We start from the raw sequence: 24,818 nt of genomic DNA on the forward strand, positions 1-24,818 counted from the left end.
GTACATAAATGTCTCATAAGCATACCCTGAAACCCAGACTGGTTGATGCTCCTCCAAGATAAGGTTGGGAATCACTTTTTTAGACATCTGAAGGGATCCTCACTGGTTTGAGGAGTCTGATTCATGAGACATGACCTCAGTCACCTTCCTTCTCTCCCTCCATCCTGGTGGCATGCCTAGGCCTAACTTACCCTAATCGATGTGGAATCTAAACTTGGATCCCTGCAATGCCTGTGCCATGGGGCTGGCCCATTTACTGTTATGGCATTCATACAGCATTGTCTCCCAGGAAGCCTTACAACATATTACACACAGGTATGGGACTCGGTTCCAGAACGCTCACCATGTAAGTGGGCACCCAAGTTATTTTTCTTGTTCAGATTTAGGATTGTCCATTATTTCCAATATAGAAATAACCTTTTTGAAGCTGTTTAGCATAGCTGCACTAGGTAAGTCTTGAGTTTGACATCCTTTCTAAAATGCCGCTCTATCTTATCATTACGGCCAAATTTCGTTTTGGTCTGGAGAAACTGGACTTTTGTAAACTCAAAATCCGGAGGTCCAAGTCAGTATGTCACAAATGGACGTCCAGCTCACATGCATTTTAGAACAGGATAAAGTTTATTCTAAAATACATGCAAGATGGATATCCATGTGCTGGAAACATTGAGCATGAACGTTCATTTTACAAACTGAGGGCCCTGTTTACTAAGGTGCGTCAGCATTTTTAATGCACCTACCACTTTGCCGTCACCGCTGCTGCTTAAGAACATAACATAAGAACAGCCATACTGGGTCAGACCAATGGTCCATCCAGCCCAGTATCCTGCTTTTTTGCAGTGGCCAATCCAGGTCACAAGTACCTGGCAGTTCAGTTAGTAGAAGTATTCCAAGCTACCAATCCCAGGGCAAACGCGCTAGTTGTGCAGGTGCCTATAGGGATATTGTAGGTGCGTACACAGTTAATGCGCGTACATGGTTAACGCGCCTATATCACGGATTAGTAAACAGGGCCCTGAAACGTCCAAATTATGAAGGGGGGAAAACAAGGGACATGGATGTCTGTGTGACAGCAGAGGAACATCCATCTTATAAAATGGCCACACAGACATTGATGCAGAGTAGAGGGACAGCCTAATGGTTAGAGCTATGAACCAAGGAACCCAAGTTCAAATCACACTTCATCTCTTAAGTATTTTTTAAAAATTGTGAGCCCTCCAGGAACAACAACAAAAAAAAGAAATCCTACTGTACCTGAATGTATACCGCTTCAATAATCTTCAGCCTTGCAGGTGTCATATATTTATTTTTATTTATGACATTTATATCTTGCATTAGCCCGAGTAGAACTCAGGTGAACATGTTCAAAATATATTAACAGAAAGTAAAATACATCATATAATGTTAGAGTTAGAAACAGATGTAATTAAATACTTAGTGATTTTCAGGTGCAGTAGTTATTTTTCTGTCCTGGGAGGGCTCACAATTAAAAAAATATATTAAAAAAATATTAGAAAAAGAGCTGAAGTGGAATTTGAACCTGAACCTGGATTCCTAGGTTCTCAATCCACTGCACTAACCATTAAACTACTCTTCAGATCTGCATGCTGCCTGTTAAGAATGTCCACAGTACCTGAAACTGTCATTTGGGGGAAAGGAAGCAACCACTGGGGGATTAAGGAGGTGTGCTTAATCCCTCCAGTGGACAGTTACTCAATCAGAGCACCTTTCTGTAACCTGGATGTGCCAAGTACCAGCTCTAAATACAGACATCCATCCTTTTAGACTGGACATCCTTTCTCCTTCTGCGATCAGAGTTGGATGTCCATATTTGACCCCTCCCCAGTACTGTCCAGCCATGCCCCCTTGACATATGGCCTAGTATGGTGTTAGACATCCATATCCTGGCTTTATGTAGGACAGCAGAACCCCTGGGTCTGATTTAAAATATAAGTTAAACAATATAATAAAGTATAAACATTTAAAAATTGAGAAATATAATTAGGTGAACCGATGAAGAGGTGGGTGCTGATAACATTGCCATATATATAAAAAAATATTTGGCAATGAGCACCGCTGACATCACTATATAACGTGCTAATGAAAGTGAAAGCGAAAAAGTTATCTTAAAGAAGATCTATGTGAAATTTTCTTATTGAAGAATTTTTCTATTTAAATTTAGTTGGGTACCTTATATAAATTTGACTGAAATAAGCCATTGATGAGTATTTATGTAATTGCAGACATCCCAAGTCTCCTGCATTCACCCCAGGATTCTATACAGCATGCGAAAATTTAGGCGTATTCTATAACTACATGCATAGATTCATTTTTTAACAAGCTGTTAAACGTTAACAGATCTTAAGCAATAACGAGCACTAATTGGCAAAACTTAGAATTTATTTGCGTACATTGCTAAGCGTATTCTGTAATGTACTGCACCTAAATTCTAATGCGTGCAGGCAGAAAGGGGCGTTTCATGGGCGTTCCAAAAACTACGTGCGTTGTTATAAAATATGGGCCAGTGTGAATAAATCTACACGCAGGGATTTACATCAGCTTTTCATTGGTGTAAAAGGACGTGCATAGATTTCATTTCTAAATACCACGTGTAGATTTATGTGCCATATTTAGAATACACTTAGGCGTAATTGCCTAACATGCGTTAATTTTAGGTGTCATATATAGAATTGGGCCCTCAGTGGGAGACTCCCACTTTGACAGGTCATCTCAAGCACTCCCGCCAAAGCGGGAAATTTTCCCGCTGAAACACTACCACTTTGCCGTCACCGCTGCTGCTTAAGAACATAACATAAGAACAGCCATACTGGGTCAGACCAATGGTCCATCCAGCCCAGTATCCTGCTTTTTTGCAGTGGCCAATCCAGGTCACAAGTACCTGGCAGTTCAGTTAGTAGAAGTATTCCAAGCTACCAATCCCAGGGCAAGCAGTGGCTTCCCCCATGTCCATGTCCATAGCAGGCTATGGACTTTTCCTCCAGGAACTTGTTCAAATCTTTTTAAAACCCAGATACACTAACTGCTGTTACCACATCCTCCGGCAACAAGCCCCAGAGCTTAACTATTCTTTGAGTGAAAAAATATTTCTTGCTATTTATTTTAAAAGTATTTCCATGCAATTTCATTGAGTGTCCCCTGATCTTTGTACTTTTTGAACAACAGAAAAAACAATTCACCTCCATTCATTCCACTCCACTCAGGATTTTGTAGACCTCAATCATATTCCCCCCCCCCCCCCAGCCGTCTCTTTTCCAAGCTGAAGAACCCTAACCTCTTTCCTTTCTTCATACGGGAGCAGTTCTATCCCCTCTATCCTTTTGGTTGCTGTCCTTCGAACCTTTTCTAGTTCCGTTATATCTTTTTTGAGATACTGAACACAGTACTCAACATGATGTCACACCATAGCGCAATACAGAGGCATTATAATATTTTTTTTATTATTATTTTGCATCCCTCGTCTAATAATTCCTAGCATCCTGTTTGCTCTTTTGGCCACCACCACACACTGGCCAGAAGATTTCAGCATATTGTCTACAATAACACCTAGGTCTTTTTTTTTTTACTGCCGACTCCTAAAGTGGACCCTAACATTAGATAACAATGATTCGGATTATTCTTCCCAATGTGCATCACTTTGCATTTGTCTACATTAAATTTCATCTGCCATTTGGACCCAGACTTCTAGTTTCCTAAGGTCTTTCTGCAAATCTTCACAATCCACATGCTTTTTGACAACTTTTTCTCCTGATAAGACACATTGAACTTGAGTCTATTTCAGGCTAATGTGGGGTATAAATGTTATGAATAAATAAATTAACTAATATAAAATAAACCTAAAAACCAAGCGCAGGGCCACAGCCTTCAGGCATGCACTGTTGGCTCTGCCGGTCCCCTAAACCCGCTGATGTCAACTTCCAGTTCCGGGGCAGAGGACTGGCAGAACAGACAGCACATACCTTAAGGCTGCAACCCCACACTTGGTTTTTGTTGTTTTTGCTGATGCTGCCGTTCATCGGGAAAATCAGCTGTGGCCCAGGAATCAAAGATAATGGGTGGAAGGGGAAGGGAGGGTGTGGAGAGAGGGGAGAAAAAAATGATATATAGAAGAATGGGGTGCTGGATGGAAGAGGGGTATAGAGAGAGAGAGATGATGAGTAGAAAGATGAGGAGAGAAAGTTGGGTAGAAGAATGGGGAGAAACAGGGAGACCCTAGCTGGAAGGATGGAGAGTAGAGAATGACATGGGGACAAAGTTTGTCTCCGTTCCCATGAGCTTTGTCCCCGACCCCGCAAGCTCTGACTCCCATCTGCACAAGCCTCAATCTGGACAATGTTGCTACATTTAGACCGACTCTAGACAGAATTTCTGCATGAAGGAAGCCCTTCCCTCATTATTTAATACCTCACTGCATTCCCCAAAACAAAAAGAGCAAGTTCCCACATGTTATCTTCTTCTTTTGATGTAGGCACAGGGAAAAAAAAAAAAAAAAGATGTTAAAAGCACCCAGGTCTCAACCTAATTAAATGATTTTTTTTTTAATTGACATAAATAGTAAGTTCGATTGTTAAGCACCTGAAACTCATAACAAGTCTGTTTTGGTGGCCCTTTACTAGGTGAAAACATTTCTGCACGAATACAGGGAGTCCCTATAACCAGCCCCTCCAAATGACACAATGATTTACAATTTAGAACTAATTACTACTCTAACGGATGAAAAACAATGCTTCCACTTTGTACATCCATATGCTGTGCAAGCCGGCATGCTTGAAAATATAAGTAAGGCCAAATAAAAATGCTACCAACAATAAAGAATGACAAAGTGGACAGAGCAACTCATAGGTTTGCTTGCTTTATTTGGGTGAACAGGGATGACAGCTGCATGGAGGAGAGGGAAGGGAAACTACTAACCTCATGGGCTTCAGCCATCATGCCATCTCTGGTTCTCAATCTAACCTCCTTGGTCAGCTCTTTCCTACTCAACTCCCTGCACCAATGTCCTCCTTCAATTTTTGGGCTGCTGGCAGCGTCAGTAAGGTAAGTAAGCACACTGCCTTTCCTGATGCCAGCAGGCAGCGATTCACCAAGGCCAGCTCCGTGGCCTTCCTCCTGTCAAGTCCCTCCCTCTCTACTGCAACTTCCTGTTTAACGCTAAGCAGGAAGTTGCAGTAGAGAGGGTGAAGAGGTTGGAACTTAAAGGAGGAAGGCCATGGAGCTGGCCTGCGTGAATCTCTGACACTGCTGGCTGACTGCAGGAAAGTGTAAGTGGTGACACACATGGGGAGGAGAAGATTTTTTTTTTTTACCGCGGGAACAAGGCTTTTTACTATTCCTGCGGGGGCGGTAAAAAGTTTTATTCCCACATCCGAAGGAATTTTTTTTTCAGTTGTTGTTATCACTGATTTACCGCGGTATATCAGCGGTAACGGTAACTGTGTCATTCTCTAATGGAGAGAAAGAGGGAAGACACTGGAAGGATGAGGACAGAAAGAGGTGAGATGCTGGATGGAAGGATGCAGAGAGAAAGAGGGGGAGACACTGGAAGGATGGAGAGAGAGAGGGAAGATGATAGATGGAAGGACTGGGAGAGAAAGAAGGAAGACGCTGGATGGCAGAGTAGGGAAAGAAAGAGGGGGGATGCTGGATGGCAAGGGGGGGAAGGACAGAGTTAGTGAAAAACTGGAGAGTAAGAGGAAGGGAATAGGGGAAAATAAGGGTGAGGGAAAGATGAAGTAAAAAGAAGGAAATTAAAGACTGGACAGAGAGGCAGAAAATAAATTGAAGAAAACTGAAAGAAAAAGGAGAGAGGAAAATGCGAAATGGACAGGAAACCCCGGCAAGAGAAGACAAAGGAAAGCAGAAACAAGAAACTAGGATCAACATAATTAGAAAAAGTAAATGGCCAAACAACAAAGGTAGAGAAAATAATTTTATTTTTAATTTAAGATAAAGTAATAAGGTAGCTGTTCTAATAATGGTTAATCAATACAAATAAAACACAAAATAGAAAAATAAGGTAATACACCTTTATATTGGATTAAGGTTAAAACATTTTTGACTAGCCTTCAGAGACCAACACTTCCTTCTTCAGGTCAAGAGAAGATACCATAACAGCAGTATACTGTCTTGACCTGACCTGAGGCAGGAGGTTTAGTCCTCTGAAAGCAAATTGAAAAAGATATTAGGCTAGTCCAATAAAAAGGATAGGGCCTCATGCAGTGGACTTCTTCAGCTGGTGGGGCTTGGGCATCTCCAATGATTTAACCAGTGCCACAATTTTAGAGTGGGCTTAAGCCAAGGCCCAGTCGTGGTTATACACCTGGGGAAAACAGATGATGGCTAGAGGGGTGTACTAGAATGAACTGAAACACACACGTCCTCTTACCCATTGATGCTGTGACTGGTGTAAATAACATTTTTTCTGTAAAGACTGTGGGATTGAGGTGTGCCAGGGGGTGGAGTCATAAGGTAGAGTGGGCGGGGCTGGGCGCATGTACTAAAATCTCCTTCGCAAAAATCAGAACTCCCTTGGCAGCTCTGTAATTGTGATTTGGGTGTCCATGCTAGAGAATGAAAACTGGGATGGGGACCCGCTGTAACTGTGGGGATGGGGGCAGGGCCTGTGGGGACAAACTTTGTCCCTGTGTCATTTTCTACTTTGAAGCCTGTTAATAAACTGGACTGTTATTTATGTTTCAGTGATATTTTGATTTTTTGGAAAAACAAGCAAACATGCTGGCCACAACTAACAAAATTTGCATGGGGGATCCTCTATATCCTGCTACCAGCACATCTTCTAAGAAGACATCTTCTATTGCAGGAAGGACTGTGGAAGACAGGAGAGCTAGACTGTATTTTGTAACCCTAGACATTTTAACAGGGTGGATTAGGGTTCCATGGGGTAGCAGAAGTCAGCTATTGGGCTTGGAAGGGAGGGGGGGGGGGGGAAGGGATACTATAGCTGCTTGTTATTATTGTTTTCTATTTGTAATTTATACACAACAGTTGCACAGCATATTGTTCCTTTTTATATTAAAAAAAAGATTTAAATATAAAATCATAAGTGTCAGAGGCTTCTGCAGATGAGGACAGAGCCCACAGGGATGGGGCGGGGACAAACTTTGTCCCCGTGTCATTCCCTAATCCATGCAATATGGATGCCTAAATGCCAGTTTTCAGATAACCAAAACAAGAATAGAGCTTCTAAAATAATCACCAAAATGTGTTATTATTCAGGGCTAATAGTGCTATGCTGGATTTTACACTCCAGTAAGTAAACCACTGTTTTCTCCATTTCCTGATGATCATGTTTCTCACAAACAATCAAAGCTAAAAATGCAATTCAAAGTCATCTTGGACACAATATTTGTAAGCAAACAAACAGCACCCCTGGCTTGCTCTCTGCATATATTACTTATTCCCTTTATGAGCTGAATCTAACTTACAGATCGGAGGAATGTTTTTTTGTATTGTCTGTTTTCTACTCCTGTCTGCACAGTGTCCCCCTGATCCACGTGGGGCTCAGTGAGAATCAATGAACAGAGTTAGCTGGTGTCACAGTTAAGCCCGTTGTCAGCTATCCTCTTCTCGCTTTCTAATTTTATTTTGTAGATGCTCCAGGTGCGACGCCCGATGCTCAGTGGGAAGGACATGTGCGTGCGATCAAATGGCGGGACCAGGAGGGACATTCTCACAGTGGTTGTAAGGGTAATTGTACCTTCTAAGGCTAAACCCTTAAAAAAAAAAAAAAAAAAAAAAAAAAAAAAAAGAGGCACAGGGAATGAAATGTGGGGCTACAAGAACTGGAACTCAGGCATCATTTTACTTAAATGTTCAAGTAACTCAAATTATTCTGATAAACAGCCAACAGGATCCCAAATTAACGAGTGTACATCCAGCTCAGTCCATCAGAACATCATACAACTCAGATCTGAGTGGGCAGAGTAACTGGTTTTATTAACTTAAACTTAACCAACCACTGAATTAATGTATTTTTACACACATGCCCCCAGATTCTATATATTGTGCCCAAATTTGGGTGCCAAAGATGCGCACACAGATTAATTAGGCAACAAGGCATTATCTAGCAATAAATTGATGTTACTTCCTGCACACTATTCTAAATCTCCTAGCATGCAACTCAAAAGAGGACATGGTAGAGGGGCGATACAAAATCTGCATGCGGGGTTATAGAATACCATCATTCCCGCACCCAAATGCCAAGAATTGGGGGACTGGCATTTGCACCAGGTTTTCAGCTGGCGTAAATACCGGCGCCCAAATTTATCACTGGAATGGGCTCTAAGAGCTATTTTATAAACTCAGAGCGCTCTTTATAGAATAGCACTCCAAGTCAATTTTTTCTGGCGCTTGAATCCAGGCCATAACAAGCACACACGTGTAACATACATCTATGTAAAAATTAACTCATAACGTGCCCATGCATACAATATGCACCATAGAACTTCATTTTTCTAAAGCATGCTAACTTCAGAATAAGCATCTGTTTTTAAGGACTTTTCTTTTTAGGTTTTCACAAGCATTAGCAGCACAGGAAACTTGCAAAAAAAAAAACTAAAAAGAAAATCTCTTCAATTAACAAGCATGCTAATTTTGCAATTAGTGCTTCTTAGTAAATACACTGATATAGTGCGCAAGGAATGAGCACAGTCTGAAAATAAAAACCATATATAACATGCGTATTATGGACTGGATTCTATATAATGCACCTTGATTTCTGTGCGGAAATCAAATTGTACTCTATAAAGTATGCTTTAATTTAGGCATATGTTATAGAATATGCCGAGTGCTGCTCTGCGTGACTAATTTAGTCGCGGTCAAATACGCCAACTAAAACCTGGTGTAAATCCTGACGCCTAAATTAGGCACAGAGTGGGTGAATTCTATAACACGCCTAGATTTTAGAAATGCCCACAACCCACCCATTCCATGACCGTGCCTACTTTTCAACTATGTAACTTAGAATTTATACACACCACGTTACAGAATATGCTTAGCAAGTAGTGCGCATAAATTCTAATTAATGCCAATTAGTGCTGGCAATTGCTTAACATCCAATTATCAGCGCTGATTAGCTTGTTAAGTTATGTGCATTGTTATGGAATACGCTTTGATTTCCACACAGAAATTGAGGCGCGATATATAGAATCCTTGGGTATGAGTTTTAAAATGCAGTAATCATTGTACCCCACACTATCTTCTTGACACTATACTCACAGTTTCCTCCCTGTTAATCCAAATCATGAAAATATAATCACCAGGCAAGTCAAAACTTGAAGCAGGTGCCCCAGTTTCCTGCCATTGTGAAGAATCTATGATTTACATTTGGCTTCTTTGCATATCAATCTAGTTAGAGACATGTGTAAAGACAGCCAAATATATGCAAATTATGTTAACTATTTAAATCTCTCTTTGCAGGCCATTACATTCGTGACATCTGTGTGTATGGACTCGGAGATTTACAATGGATCATTGAATCGCCACATTTATTTGCCAATAAGTTTGAGTTTAGCAAGTACCCTCTTGTGATAGAGTGCTTAGAAAGACGATTTAGGTTAAAAGTACTACAGCAAGCAGAGGTCCCTCTGGAAGCACATTGGCACTTTCAGCAGGATAACTACTTTAATTTGAAGCTAAATGTCTGAATCAGAGGCATTCCAGATGATAATCAAAGAAGTAGTGAAATATAAGTTATCGTAATGTTTTGTTGTTTACTGAACTCGCAATCCCTGAAGTCTGAGGATTGCAAATAACGTTAGCAATGCAAGAAAAGGAAAGAAAAAAAGCCTTGCTAAGCAAAATGAAATTACCCCATCACTGTGATTCTACCATAATATGGGTGACACTAATGGATTAACATTTTCCTTGTGAAAACTAGTGGTGTCTTAATAAAGGCACCTATTTCACCAAAAACTGAAGCAAAAAGACAGAAACTATCAGTCCAAAGAAGAATGGCACATTATGGACACCCATTTCAAGAGGAAGCCCAGTTTTATGACCAATATACATGGTCTAGTCTGTGCACTAAAAAATGTTTCCATTCAAATCTTGTTTAAAAAAAGACAAGAAACAGGCAATTTTTATGGACTTGGACTAACCAGCTCATTTTAAAAAGAAAACTGCATCTGAAGAGAAGCAAAACAGAAATGGGAGAAAACTTCTAATAAACCAGGTCCAATCTCTGAGTCAAATTATTTTTATCCGAGGTGGAACAAAGAAACCTTCCTTTCAATAAAGTTCATACACAGCATTCAGATTGCTGAGGAAGTTGTAATGGTACAATTTTATTAACAGCAAACAGATTCTCAAGTATGTCCTTGTACCAGATTCCAGGTACATGACATCTATACTGACATGCAAAATATGATACCCCAGTTCTCACCTTGCAGGAGGGTGTAGAGCACTATTGTTAAGACTATTTCTGCCATAGTAATTTTGCTGGCAAATGCACAGGCTTGTCACAGACAGCAAGGTAATAATTCTAACAAAGATTTAGTAACTATCCCTTCTGAAATATTTTAAAACAGAAATGGCTCCATCTGCTATCATTTAAAAAGGAAAAACATCATATAAAACAGAATTTCCAATCGAGCTCCTAACATCCAACAAAAGACCTGACAGGACACACATCTGTGGGGGTATGCGGACCCAAAAGAAAAAAATAAATGATCAGCTCTGCCTTATTAATTAATTTATTTTTTATTTGCTATTCGCCTTGACTGTGCACCTTTAAATGGAGCAGTGAAAAGGAAAATGGTGTTATAGTGTTATTATGGAAGCAGCGCTGCTGGGCTAGCAGCCATGCGTTCCACCACCATACAGGACACAGCATTTGATGTCTGAATGTGGCAGATGCTAGGTGGAAAGCTGTGGAAGCATCTATTATGCCCCAGAGAGTGAGGGAATTCCAGTCATCACTCAAAGGCAACACTTAGTGATTGATTCAGTGCTCCCCTGCTGGTATCACAGGGAACTGCATGCAGCCTGTGCCTATCACTGCAATGTCTGAGATAGAAGAGAAGGACGTAAAAATGATGGAAAACCCTTAGACAGCTACAAATGAAGGATCACAACTGATGCAAGTCCTAATTACTCCTGAAGAGCAAAAGAAGCAGGTGGGGTACCAGCTCCATGGTGCAGAGGCAATACTATGCGCTCTCATGCAGGAGACACAGCTTCAATTTTCCAGGCCAGCCATGGTGGGGGATGAGGTGAAGGCAGTGTTTACAGCAACAGGGGGGGGGGGGGGGGGGAGGGGGGGTTTGGACACAGGTAAAGAAAGGAATGACATCCATCACACAGTGACAAGCACAGTAGTTAGGTTCAGGGTACACATGTACTGAAGAATCAAGTGGAAGTCTGTGGCTGGACGGAAGAGGTGATTCTAAAATGGGGACGATTCACAAGCAGATGTAACAGAATGTTATTTATTTCATCAAAGCCCAGCAAAGGCTGGTTGTGACCAAGTTGAAAACTAAGAAGCAGAAAGACATAGTAAGGCCACAGAACCGGGACAAGATGCTACAAAAAAGGCAATGGGGGTAAAGATGCAGAGGGGACAAAACTTTCGGGGGAAGCAATCGTGGACTTTGTAAAAGAAAATATGATAGGTAGAACTGTAAAATGTCTCACAGACTGCAGGCATAGAGATTCCATGATGGCCACTGCGTATGTGCTACCCTATTTGTATGTGTACCTAGATCACCAGATTTCAATGGCATCAACCAGTGAGATGTAAAAATAAACCATGTACATAATCACGTTTATGTCTTTGTTTGCAATAAGAGAGATCTTCACAGTGGAGGAGGGTTGAGAACCTGGTGAACTGGGTTCGATTCCCATTGTGACTCCTTGTGATCCTGGGCAAGTCACTTAACCCTTCACTGTCCCAGGTACAAAAGGGGCCCTTTTACAAAGTGGTGGTAGGGCTACCGCAGGGGTAGTGCATGCACAATCAGCAATACCATGGGGCATCTAGCAGAATTTCTGAGATCAGCACATGCCATTTCCTGTGCTAGAAAGTAAATTTTTACTTTCGAGCGCAGGGGGCAGGGAGTAATCGGACAGCACGGGCACACTGCCACGTGCTGCCTGATTACCGCACGAGTAGCGAGTCAGCCCTTACCGTCTCCTAAACAGGAGGTGGTAAGGGCTCAGGTGGTAATAGCTGGGCGCTTATTTGGGCGCTTATTTGGAAATTAGCGTATGGCCATTAACGGCAGAAATTTAAAAAGCAGCCATTTTACAGCTGCACTAAAAAAGCGGATGGAGCGCAGGGGAAACCCACATGCTAAAACTATCGCCGGCTACTTTTTAGTACGGCTTAGTAAAAGGACTCCTTAGATTGCGAGTCCACTAGGAACCGAGAAAGTACCTGCATGTAAAAAATGTAAGCAACTTTGCTTGTTGCACAGAAAGTTAGTTTTTTTAAGCCACTATGCTGTCTACTAGCCTAATAGTCTGAAAACACATTGTACACAGTTCAGACCCACTACTTAAATAGTCTACGCAGGCTACAATTAATGTTTCCACCATGAAACTATAAAAGTACTAGTAAAAAAGGCCCGTTTGTGACACAAATGAAACGGGCGCTAGCAAGGTTTTCCTCAGAGTGTGTATGGTTTGAGAGAGTGTATGTGAGAGTGAATGTGCGAGTGTATGTGTGCGAGAGAGAGTGAGTCTGGGTGCGAGTGTGTTCGTGAGAGAGAGAGAGTGTGTGTGTGAAAATGAGAGTGTGTGCAGGTGCGTATGTGAGACACAGTGTGAGAGAGAGTGTGTTTCACACAGATACAGTGTGAGTATATGAGAGAGAGAGTATGTGTGAGACACAGAGTCTCTGTGAGACTGAGTGTATGAGACCAAGAGAGTGTGTGACTGTGTGACACATAGAGAGTGAATGTGATACAGTGTGAGAGACAGTGAGAGAAAGACATTGACTGTGAGAGAGAGAGAGAGAGAGAGAGAGTGTGTGTGTGTGACAGAGATAGCCCCCTCTCTCTTGTGTCAGGCCCCCCTCCCTCCCTCTCTCTGGTGTCTGAGCGTTACTGTGCAGGACGCTGAGCTCTGACTGTGCTTCAAGGAACTGACCAATCCTATTTAATAGAATGCACCTCCAACATTCTGAAACCAAGAAACCTCGTGTGGTTGGTCACTTCTGCTTGTGACGAACCCGGAAGTACGTGATGTCAATTCAGGAGATGGATACAGAGAGCAGGAATGCCTCAGCCATGCAGTCAGCTTCAGAATGTTGGAGGTGCGTTTTATTATATAGGATTGTAAACAGTTACAAATGCATGCATCGGATGGTGGTGCGGATGAATGTGTCATGTCTTTTTTGATTCAAAGGTAATGCTCATGCTGTGCCGTCTAGTCCAATACTGCTGTGATTCACAAACTGCAAGGGTGGCTTTGAGACCGATCATGAGAGAGTGATGCAGAGAGGTTTCATTTGATATAATCAACTGTACTATAGTTTATTAGAATTTTAAGAAGGAAATCTTTACAATTCAGCTGAGCTTCTACTAATATAAATCATTTCTATAGCGCTACAAGTCGTATGCAGCGCTTTACAATTGAACATGAAAAAAAGACAGTCCCTGCTTAAAAGAACTTTACAATTCAGCTGAGCTTCGTTTTGTTTTCTTTTAGGTGGGGGGGGGGGGGGGGGGGGGAGGGATTCTAGGTGTAATTCTGTAACTAAACATATGACTAGTGCGCAAATTATCCTCCCTTTGCGGGTACCGGAAAATTAACTAAAAGTATGTGCATACCTTCATTTTGAAAATGACTCCAGGAAATTTATGCACCAAAATCTACACCTACTCTTGGCTATGCACAAATTTAATGGATTACTTTATGTGCAAAAATGTGTTCCCCAACCTCCAAAATTATGTGCATAAATGCAAACCCTTCTCTAGCCCTGCCTTCAGGCATGTCACCACTCAGTCCCAGTAAAATTATTCCTGTACAGGCTTGTACACACATAACTTTATGAGCATATCGGATATACAATTTTATAAGCATCTATTTGTGTATAACATACAGAAGTGACTTAAAATCGTCTTCTAAAGTGTTACCAAGGGAGGGAGGGCATGACCTAAACTGTGAGAAACACAATGATGATGAAACAGAATTGAAGGATGTTGCCAACAAGATTAATAATTAGAGGGTAGTGAACAATTACGGATCATCAACTGCTTTGTATAGGACAGTAAAATAACTTCCGGTCTCATACTTAAGCTACCTGAGGTACACACACATAAACACAACCTGTGTTAAATTGCCAGAATGTGACATCCTTTACCAGACTTACTCCATGTTATTTTAATGTGATTTTGGATCATAATGCAAGAAAGCCTGTCCGACAGTATAGGTGTTGTATGCATAGTAAACAAATCTGTAGAGTGATCCCAAATCTGAAGATCCCCTAAGAGACAAACCCTATGATGGGTCATGACGTGCTGCACAGCACTGCTCTCTAAGCTGGATTCAAGAGACAGGTTAGATTTGATAGAAAATGTGTGATCTAAATTATTTCCTAATTATTTTTTTTCTGGGCTGATTATTAGCCTGCTTTGTAAGAGGAATAACCACCCCTTCAGGAATTTTGGTTCACAGCTGAAGTCTGGGGTCACTTTGTTGACCTTTCTACAGTTTGCTAAAAGAAGGCCAGACAGATCAGCAGATTTCTAATAGTCGCTACAGAAATGATTCTAGACTCCAGGTCATGTAATTTCAGGATGGAAGTAGAGTCTTGACTCTGTATCTAGTATTACTCCGGGGAAACCTGGCTAATAGAGAGCGTCAACATAAACAAACCCTTCCGTCCTGAGTGCTCGATAACAACCTCTCCCAGGAGCTTACTTGCTGATCTTCTGCTTAGCAACGTGGACTACGAACTATATCAGTATACCACCTGGGACCACTCTGCTCAGCATTTTAACTCCCAGTTTTTCTCTCTATATCCACTCTTCTATCATAAAACCAGGATCCAGCAAAAGCTGTACCAGCCCGACAAGCAACAGTAGTTCATTTAAAGTTTTTAAGAAAGATTTCAGTCTTCAGTCATGGTTTTTCATGATCACATTATTAAGGTCAGATTCCAGTTTAAGCATCCAGGCCCAGATGCACTAAACTTTAACGACCCTTTCACGAAGAAAATTTCAACCGTAGCATGCATTAAAAGCCATTTTCCGATGATGCTAGCAGCTAACAAACACAGAATGCAAACAAATAACTACCATTCTAATGTGGACAATTCGGAATGCACTAACCATACCGACGATTGCACCGAATCAGTTACCGTGAAAAATTTAACGTCAGTTCAGAGCTGTCCTTAAGGCATGAGCTGTCAGACACGCATCAAAACAAAAATGAAAAAAAGGATCGGGAGGGGGCAAAGGCGCTCGTCAGGAGCATCCTTTATGAGCGTCCTTGCCCCCCCCCCCCGCCCGAGATCGCCGATGCTCCCCGCTCCCCCATGCTTAAAATCGTGCCTTTTGTAGGCAGCCCCGACTCCCCCTCTCCCTCCCTTCCTGCTTTTTTACAAAAAAACAGCTCCTGCCATCCCGAGGTCCCCTTGCGCCCCCCCCCCCCCCCCCGCCCAAGGTCGCCGCTGCTCCCCGCTTCCCCCCACTTCCCTAAAATCAAAACTTTAAGCTGCCCCGGCCGGCCCCCTCCCTTCCTCTCTTTCTCCCCAGCTCCACCTCCCGCCATCCTCCGCCCCGTGCCCCGCCGACCCCCAGAGGTCGTCGCCGCCGCCGTTCCCCCCTCCACCGATGCCCCCCTCCATCTTACCGGGCTGTGCAGCGCCTCTCACCTTTGTGTGAGGGCGCTGCACAGGGAAGAACAGCTGATCACCTCCGTCCTCTGAAGTCTCCGACGTCCCTCCTTCCTCCTGGGCCCGCCCTTGCCTGGTTGATTTTTGGGAAGTGGGGGGGAAGCGTTGAGCAGTGGCAACCTTGGGCGGGCGGGGGGGGGGGGGGGGGCGCAAGGGGACCTTGGGGTGGAGGATGGCAGGAGCTGTTTTTTGTAAAAAAAAGCAGGGAGGGAGGGAGAGGGGGAGTCGGGGCTGCCTACAAAAGGCACGATTTTAAGCAAGGGGGAGCGGGGAGCAGCGGTGACCTCAGGCGGGGGGGGGGGGCAAAAACGCTCATAAAAGGACGCTCCTGACAAGCGCCTTTGCCCCCTCCCGAAACACGTGTTTTTGGTTTGGTTTTTTTTTTGCTGTTGTTTTGACATTTGGGACATGCGCACAGCAGCCAGCATAATGCTTGGCTGCTCTGCGCATGCTTTAGGGGCCGATTACCGACAGGGATAACACCAGTTTGATGCATTGTTCTTTACAATACCGCACCAAACATGTGTGACTTGTTTTTTTGGTGCACTCTTCGTTTTTTAAAATTCGTTAGGGACTTTTACGTTTTAGATTTTTTAACGTTTGGTTGATGCATCTGGCTCCCAGAGACAAGGAAGCCTGATCACATGAGCAGATGCAACACCTTCAAGCTTCCTTTAACAAACTCTGACCCTCAGACCTGCCTGCTCAAAGGACCCACTGGGCACATACCCCTGGATTCTATGAAGGGTGTTCAACCTGATTAACGAGCCAATTAACATCAGTAACTGGCACCAATTAAGGGCTGTGTACACAACTGGCAATGCGTCCTTCTATAAGCCTGGGTGCCAAAATCCTATAGCGTGCAACCCAAAAGGGAGCCCTCTTAAAAGATACGCACAGTGTTATAGAATTCTGGGAATCTGTGCCCAAAGTGAGCACCAAGATTTACACCAGGTTTCAGCTGGCACAAGTGCTCATGCCCAAAGTTGGGTGCAGGAATCCCCACTAGGCGCTTTCTATAAAGGGCACTCATCCCTTTACAGAACAGCGCTAAGTGCAGATTTTTTCCACCACCTATTTTTCAACAGCATCTACAGAATCCGGCACACAATGTTTTAGATCTCAGAAGGCTACAAACTATTCTCTTACAAGAAAGAACTTTGTGCAAAAAAAAAAAAAAAAGTGCCCGTTTCTTTATGATCTGAAATTTGTTATTCAGCCAGCTGGACACCAACAAGCAATGGACAAAATGGTTTATTCCAGTAGCTTGAAAATTCAGTTTCCAAGACCCTCAGTCATATTAGTAACACAGAGGTCAATATGTAAAGCTCCTACCTGCTTAAATCACACTCAACAGGCCAGCCGCCGATATTCAGTGGCACTTAAAACTTGGCAGTACAACTTAATATCTGCACCAACCAGCTATGCAAAATCCAGTCATTAGACTGGTAGTCCGGGGCAAAATCGGAGGAGCCAGCAGGTACCGGCAATATTCAGTATTGGTGCCAGCATAGCTAACAGTGCAGATAAAACTACACAAAAAGCAGTCCTAATACTGCCCATTTAGCTGCACAAGTGCTGGCACCCGCATAAACTTTCAGGATGTAGCAGGAATCTTGTCTGTGATCCCCTCCCCCACCCCAGGGCAAAAGCCAACCCCTCTCTGCCCTCCGTCCCAAGAAAAAAGTACTCCTTTCTGGTCCCCCTCAAGCAGAGCACCCTTTCTGGGAGCACCTCCCTCCCCCCCCCCCCCACACCAAGCCTAGCTCCATATTCCATGGTGGTCTAGTGGTCTTCGGGGCAACAACCATGCCCACTCGCTCCCACCCATGTCAGCTGCAGCCTCAAAATGGCTGCCATGACCTCTAGTGGTAGTCTTGCAATACTTGGTTACTAATCCCCTTATGCAGGTCCCGACTGATATTGAGCTGGGACCCGCATAAATGTCCCAGTGGCCAGGGGCAGTCTGGTCAGAACTGGATTTCAATTCTGGTGGCTGAACATAGCCCGGCATTAAATATCCAGGATCACTATACTAGAATCTGGGATTATGTAAATAGGAGGGCTAAAAGGGAGCTGACCATAGAGGATACTGCCTTAGAGATGGCTTTGGGAGGAGGATGTCAAAGAGGGTGTATATCTCGACTATATAGAGCGTTGGGATCATACTATAATCCACTAGTATATTACACCCAAAGGTGGGAAAAAGCTTTAAAGATAAGCTATGATACCAAAAAGTGGGATAAGGCACTGATGTATATGCTAAGAGTTTCCATCTCTAGTTCCCTAGTGGAAAGTGGATATAAAATGTTGTATCAATGGTATATGACTCCTCACAAAATAGCAAAAATGTATAAGAAAGGCAACGGGTGGTGCTGGAGGGGGTGTAAGGAGAAGGGTGATATGACTCACATATGGTGGACATGCCCCAAGGCACAGGAGTATTGGTTGAAGCTAATTCAGACGCTAGGAAAAATCATAGGGAAACCATATGACTTTAAGGCTGAGACGTGCCTATTACATTTTCAACCAGCAGCCATTTCATCGACAGCACATCGGCTAGCCTCGGTGTGGCTGGTCGCAGGGAAGATTGCATTGGCGTCAGCGTGGAAGCAACCCACGATGCCACCAGTGATAAAAGTGATACACAAGATGGATTATCTCTATCAAATGTCCAAAATGACTGCAATAAAGGCAGGACGGATTACACAATTCTACAAGCAGTGGGACAAGTATACAGCAAGGAGACTGGCAGCTGGCGTGGATTTGGACGCACCCAAACTTATAGTAACTCCTTAATATGGAACTAGGACAAAACAGCACCATGTAGACATAATGGTCATTATCAATATTATGTGTTGGGGGGGGGAGGGAGTAGAGGATTGAACACGCAGGAGATTGGTTCAAATGTTGGTATTAGCATCTGTTCTCTGTATGTTAAAAAAGTAATAAAAATACTTAAAAAAAAAAAAAATATCCAGGATCTAATTTAACCAGTGACGGTTAGTGCATTAAAAAAAACCTCACTGACTGTCACTTTCTGGTACAGGGTCTCCACCAGAAGAGAAGGGACTTGAAGACTTGTATACTATGGAGGAGAGGAGGAATAGGGTACAGGCATTTAAATAATTGAATGATATAAATGAATAAATACACCTTTTCCAAAAATGGAGAGACTACAAAACTGGAGAACATGAAATGAAGCTGCATGTTTTTCAGGCTACCCATCATGAACATTCATGAGATAGAAAAGATGTAAGCAAATCTAAGACAAGATTAATTTGAATAATTTGGTTACTCTCCAGACCAAAGTCTGAAAAACAGAGACATATGATTCTAGTGCTAGAGGAATTTACAACATTATGAGGTGTATTTTCAAAGCACTTACACTTACAAAGCTATATAGAGGCTTATTTTCAAAGCACTTAGCCTCCCAAAGTTCCATAGAAACATATGGAACTTAGCCTCCCAAAGTGCTTTGAAAATATGCCTCATCGTAACCTATGGAACTTTGTAGTCTAAGTACTTTGAAAATGAGCCCCTATATGATCCATATGGTTTATATTATCAAAAAATCTTACCTTATGACAAAGGTCTGTTTTAATTTCCTTCAGTGCTCGCTCAGAGAAAACACAACCACAGCTTCGCAGAACACAAAACCTGGGATAAAAAAAAAAGGATCAAAAAAATTATGTAACAAATTTAAGTTTTACACTTTCACATATCATGGATTCAAATCTTCTATTGTGGACAAAGAAAATGTAACACTGATAAAACAACTTCAACATTTTAATATATACAATTACAAATATATTGATCAGAAAGCAGAAAAGCCTAATGGGTCCTTTTATTAAGGAACGCCGAAAAATGACCTGCGCTGGTGTAGGCACGTGTATTGGATGTCCGCAGGTCCATTTTTCAGCGCACCTGGAAAAAAGGCCTTTTTTGTGGCCAAAAATGGACGTGCAGCAAAATTAAAACCAGCGCGCGTCCATTTTCGGCCTGAGACCTTACCGTCACCCACTGACTTAGTGGTAAGGTCTCAAGTGTTAACCGGGCGGTAATTGTCGGCATGCGTACACTGCCGATTACTGCCAGGTTAGCGCCACGTGGTAGAAAGTATAAAATATTTTCTGCCGCACGTTTTGGATGCGCGTCAAAAATAGAGTTACCGCCCAGGGCACGCAGTAGCTGAGCAGTAGTTCCAATTTGACTTGAGTAGGTGCCTACACACCTTAGGTAAAAGGGCCCCATGTGTTCCTAAGTAACTAGATGTTATTTGCATATAAAATTTAGCATTCCATCTGAAGAACTGGCTTCTGAAAGGGCTGTTTGTACTCACAAATTTATCTTTTGGTATAATTCAAAAGCAATTCATTTTATTTAAAATTGTTTTCTTTAAATCCAGTAAGGCAGTAACCCCAGGATTCTGTACAGGTCACCCAAATTTGGGTGCAGATCCTAGATCCACATGTAAACTTATTGGTCAATTAAGCACTATCAATTATTGAAGTTAATAAGCACCAATTGGCAAAGAACCTTTACAGAATACTAGATTAGCATGGATTTTTTTTATTTATTTATTGCATTTGTATCCCACATTTTCCCACCTATTTGCGGGCTCAGTGTGGCTTACAATACATAGTGAATGATGGAAATACATTTTGTTACAATTCAATTATGGGTTACATTGTGAAGGGTTATGGGAAGACAAAGTCTCAGCGCTTAAATCTGGGTGCCATTCACTGAATCTAGTTCTAAGCAACTGGCTACCAAGCTTCCAAGGTCTGGCCACTGCAGGATGTCATCAAGTTTCTGAAGGTATTATTATGTTATGTATAACCTATCTTCTCCCAGTAAGGTCCAAAGCAAAGTCACAAATCAAAAAGCTAGTAAATAGAACTAGGAATATTACATAAAACTATGATATTATAGTACTACAAATTTTAGATTAAGTATTTACTGAAAAGATATATGTCTTCCATTGTCTTTGAAAAAGATAATAAGGATGTACTAATCGGACAATAAGAGGAAGCGAGCTTCAAATTTTAAATAGACTGAAAACAGAATGAACTTTCTAGAAATTGTTTTACTCTTAGACCTGAAACTGATGGGAAACAAAGAAGTCTTTTAGAAGTCCCTTGTTATTTTTAAGTCACAATGAAAAAGTCAAATCAGGTTGGTTGTATTTGTGGCTTGATTGAGATTTTCTGGGAAATGAATGAACAGGTGTGACAAAATTATGAGATGTAGTTCCAATCTCATGCACCGCCTAGTGGTCAGTGAGCAGATATACACTGTTAAGACTACTGCAAAATTCATCAGGTGCCACACACAAGAACGGAGATCTGTACCCTTACTGTCATTATTTTGAACTATGTCAAAATTTCACTCTGTGGCTGCATCCTGAACTCACTAAGGGGCCCTTTTACCAAATGGCACTAACAGGCCCATGGTGGCTTTGGCACGTGGGATCGCCATGCGCCAAGGCAACCTTTTACTGCCGCCAGTAAAAAAAAAAAAAAAAAAGGCCTTTTCTTAAAGGGCCAGTAAATAGCCGTGAAGTAATTATAAAATTGCCGAATGGCCATTTACTGCCAGAGTCCTTACTGCCTTCTATTTAGGAGGCGGTGAGGGCTTCACCGGGCACTCCCCCCCCCCCCCCCCCCCCCCCACCAGTGCTAGAAAATACAAGTGCATTTTATAGTGCTGGAAATGGCGAGTAGAAGACCCAAAACTATCGCCAAGCTCTTGGGCAATCCCAGCAGTAGGGCCGAATCACCATGCACTAAGCCAGTACAACCCCTACAGCCCTTTGATAAAAGGGCCCCTAAATATATTGGTTCTTCTCTCACTGAATTAGCCTATTTTATAATCTATGTGTGCACTTGTGAACACTGTCTGTGCCCCACCCCTTAACACACCTACCTGTAGCAATAACACTAGTAAATGGCACAATTACTCAGCAAAAATCATTGACACCCCCAACTCCACCTTGAACTCAAATGCCTGAGAAAAATAATTACTGTAAAGGATTTAGCATAACCTTCCAAAGAGCAGCCATACTTCACCTTACTAGCTTTTCAAATGTAACATAACAGTGACACAGGCTAAGTACAGGTCTCACCTGTGTCTCCCATTCATTTCCAGGCCCACCACTGGGCAGATGAAACGTGCGCCCTGGTCATCGTATTTGTCACCTTTTGTATTCCCTTTATCACCATTCCAGGCTGGATTGTCTGTTAGATTCATTTCTATTACATTCTGGAGAAATAAGTATAACAGTTTTAGCTTGGATGCCTTTGTTCCGAGTCAGCCTAAAATTTCAGTGCAGCAAGACAGAAAAACAAGTCCTGGACCAGGACTTGAGACACCAGTCCATTAGGGATATTTTACTTATCAAAAATATGCAAAAACATCCACAAGCAAGGGAGTATTTATTTTTACATTTATATCCCACTTTAAGCAAAGCAGGTTACAAAAGTAACATACATAATAAAACAATTTTAAAAAAATTACAATAGACATAACAAAATTCATAAAGTCCAAATGGCTGTAGCTAGCGCTTACCACCATCATTCTAAAAATGCTTTCACAAAATAATGAGCCTTTTATATATCTCTTAAACAGATAAGATCTGCACATAATCTCAAAGCACCTGGAAGTTTATTCAACATGCTGCTATTGAAAAAACAGACACCATGTAATACCCAGCTCACATACTATATGACAGACTCTTCTTTGTACTATTCATATAGGCATTATTATATAGGATCCATCAGACATCTCTGTCACCACCATTCAGGCTAATGTGAGCCAGGCACTTTTATGGTGGGCAGATATTCTTCATTTGATCCCAACTTTATTATTGTCAATACAAACGTTATTTTATTTAATTTACATTTTTACTTAACTTAAAAATGTATCAATCTCTCTTCCTTATTTTTATTATGGAGACATTCAGTCCGACATGAACTCATGTTTTGCAAAAAGTTGCTGTTTCAAGGTATGTCTCCTGAAATAATGCTGGAAACCAACTCCATGTTTATTCGCCATATATCCCGAATAATATATGGCGAATAAACATGGAGTTGGTTTCCAGCATTATTTCAGGAGACATACCTTGAAACAGCAACTTTTTGCGAAACATGAGTTCATGTCGGACTGAATGTCTCCATAATAAAAATAAGGAAGAGAGATTGATACATTTTTAAGTTAAGTAAAAATGTAAATTAAATAAAATAACGTTTGTATTGACAATAATAAAGTTGGGATCAAATGAAGAATATCTGCCCACCATAAAAGTGCCTGGCTCACATTAGTCTGAATGGTGGTGACAGAGATGTCTGATGGATCCTATATAATAATGCCTATATGAATAGTACAAAGAAGAGTCTGTCATATAGTATGTGAGCTGGGTATTACATGGTGTATGATATAGAGGACCCCCTCACTGGAAATAAGAGTGATACTGTGTAACTGGAGATTGAAAAAACAGAGGCATAAGTCTCTGCATAATGATACACTGTGGCAGATGGAACAACCAATTGTTGCATCACTTCCAAGTGCAGCGATCGAGTTGGCTGGTAAGTATTCAGCACGTGACTTTTACATAATATTTTTTGCTTTTACAATTTGAGGTACCATCACTAGTTTGGCTGCCAAAACGATGAGAGCACTTCCAGCCTGAACCTCTGGCTGTGCTGTATTTGTTCCTTTCTCTTTCTTTGGTTTTCCAACTGAATTGGAACCACCTTATATCGAACTACAGTGCCATACGACTTCATTCAGAGCTACTAGAGATTTTTTTCCCCCTGGTAATCGTAGTAGTAGTAGGATATCCCCCTCCAACTCACTTCAGAGGCCATGCAGCAGAGCTCTCTTCAGAACCCTGAAATCATGGTTACAAAATCTGGCCACTAGGTGTCACTGTGGAGCAACAGATGGGACTCTCACAAGAGAGGACCCGACCTGGCAACTGTGTATCACACTTGCCAATGAGCTATCAGATCGCCCAGTTAAGCTGTACATTAAAGAAAGAAAATCTACTTGAAAAAATGTTTTCTGGATAGTTTACTAAAGCTTTACAAAGACTACATAATATTACAAGACGTCACAATACAGCAGCAGCAACACTACTAAAGCATGAAACCTACCTTAATGCTCTTTATGTGACTGGCAGCCTCCATCACTGTTTTCTCAGAAGACTTGTCCAGCAAATACTCAATAACAGCATCTTTGTTGTAAAGTCTGCAATACAAAAACCAGAATCAAACCACTGGGACACCAGGCAAAGAGAACTAATGAGAATACAACTACTGTAGAAAATAATACCAAAACACACTTCCTTACCTGCCGAGCTCACAGGCCACTATTGGTTTACATAGCTTTTCTTGCCTCAGAGCACAATAGTGCCATCGGGCTACTAATTCAGCATTTTTATCAACCTAAGAAAAAGAAGATGTTATTTCTCATACACTTAGTGGTAGAATATGGTCATAATTACTACTAGTACAGGTTACAGAATATATTTATACTTACTAGCATTTATTATACTACATTTCATAATTAAAAACCAAAGTGGTTACAAATGATGATAATTGAGAAGGGAACAGAGAATGCCATCAAATTACAGACAAGCAGCGACACAGACAACTTTCAGCCTCAAACAACAGGGCTGCCGAGAGGGGGAGGGCAGGGGGACAAGATTAATCCAGGCTCAGTCTCCAAGGGGGGGGGGGGGGCACAGCGCCAGCAGCCCAGGTGAGATTCAGCGTCTTTCCTTCCTTTCCAACCCCCCTCCCCCGTCCTCTGCCTGGAGTCATTGATTAGCAGGCAGCAGTGATCGAGAGACACAGAGATTGAGAGAACATACAGCAGTGATGATATAGAAAACTTTAATGCACAAATAAAATCACAATGCTTGACATTTTCAAGTTTC

At 41.9% G+C, this 24,818-nt stretch overlaps 2 protein-coding genes across 3 annotated transcripts in view; one reads left to right on the forward strand and one right to left on the reverse strand.

The window, feature by feature from the left end:
- The window catches only part of LOC115476330 (beta-1,3-galactosyl-O-glycosyl-glycoprotein beta-1,6-N-acetylglucosaminyltransferase 7-like), a 32,761-nt gene extending 21,508 nt beyond the window's left edge, over positions 1-11,253 (forward strand). For both annotated transcript variants that reach the window (XM_030212641.1, XM_030212642.1), the window contains exons 4-5: positions 7,630-7,725; positions 9,457-11,253. In XM_030212641.1, coding sequence (XP_030068501.1) covers positions 7,630-7,725; positions 9,457-9,683 — 323 coding nt within the window. In that variant the 3' untranslated portion in view covers positions 9,684-11,253. The remainder of the gene's footprint in view (positions 1-7,629; positions 7,726-9,456) is intronic.
- The window catches only part of RTF2 (replication termination factor 2), an 80,285-nt gene that overhangs the window by 42,622 nt on the left and 12,845 nt on the right, over positions 1-24,818 (reverse strand). Inside the window, exons 4-7 of the mRNA XM_030212644.1 lie at positions 24,230-24,324; positions 24,034-24,127; positions 22,005-22,141; positions 19,459-19,537 (exon numbers count right to left, since the gene is read on the reverse strand). Of these exons, the coding sequence (XP_030068504.1) occupies positions 19,459-19,537; positions 22,005-22,141; positions 24,034-24,127; positions 24,230-24,324 (405 nt within the window). The remainder of the gene's footprint in view (positions 1-19,458; positions 19,538-22,004; positions 22,142-24,033; positions 24,128-24,229; positions 24,325-24,818) is intronic.

Source organism: Microcaecilia unicolor, chromosome 8 (genome assembly GCF_901765095.1).
Source record: "Microcaecilia unicolor chromosome 8, aMicUni1.1, whole genome shotgun sequence".
NCBI classification, from domain to species: Eukaryota; Metazoa; Chordata; class Amphibia; order Gymnophiona; family Siphonopidae; genus Microcaecilia; species Microcaecilia unicolor.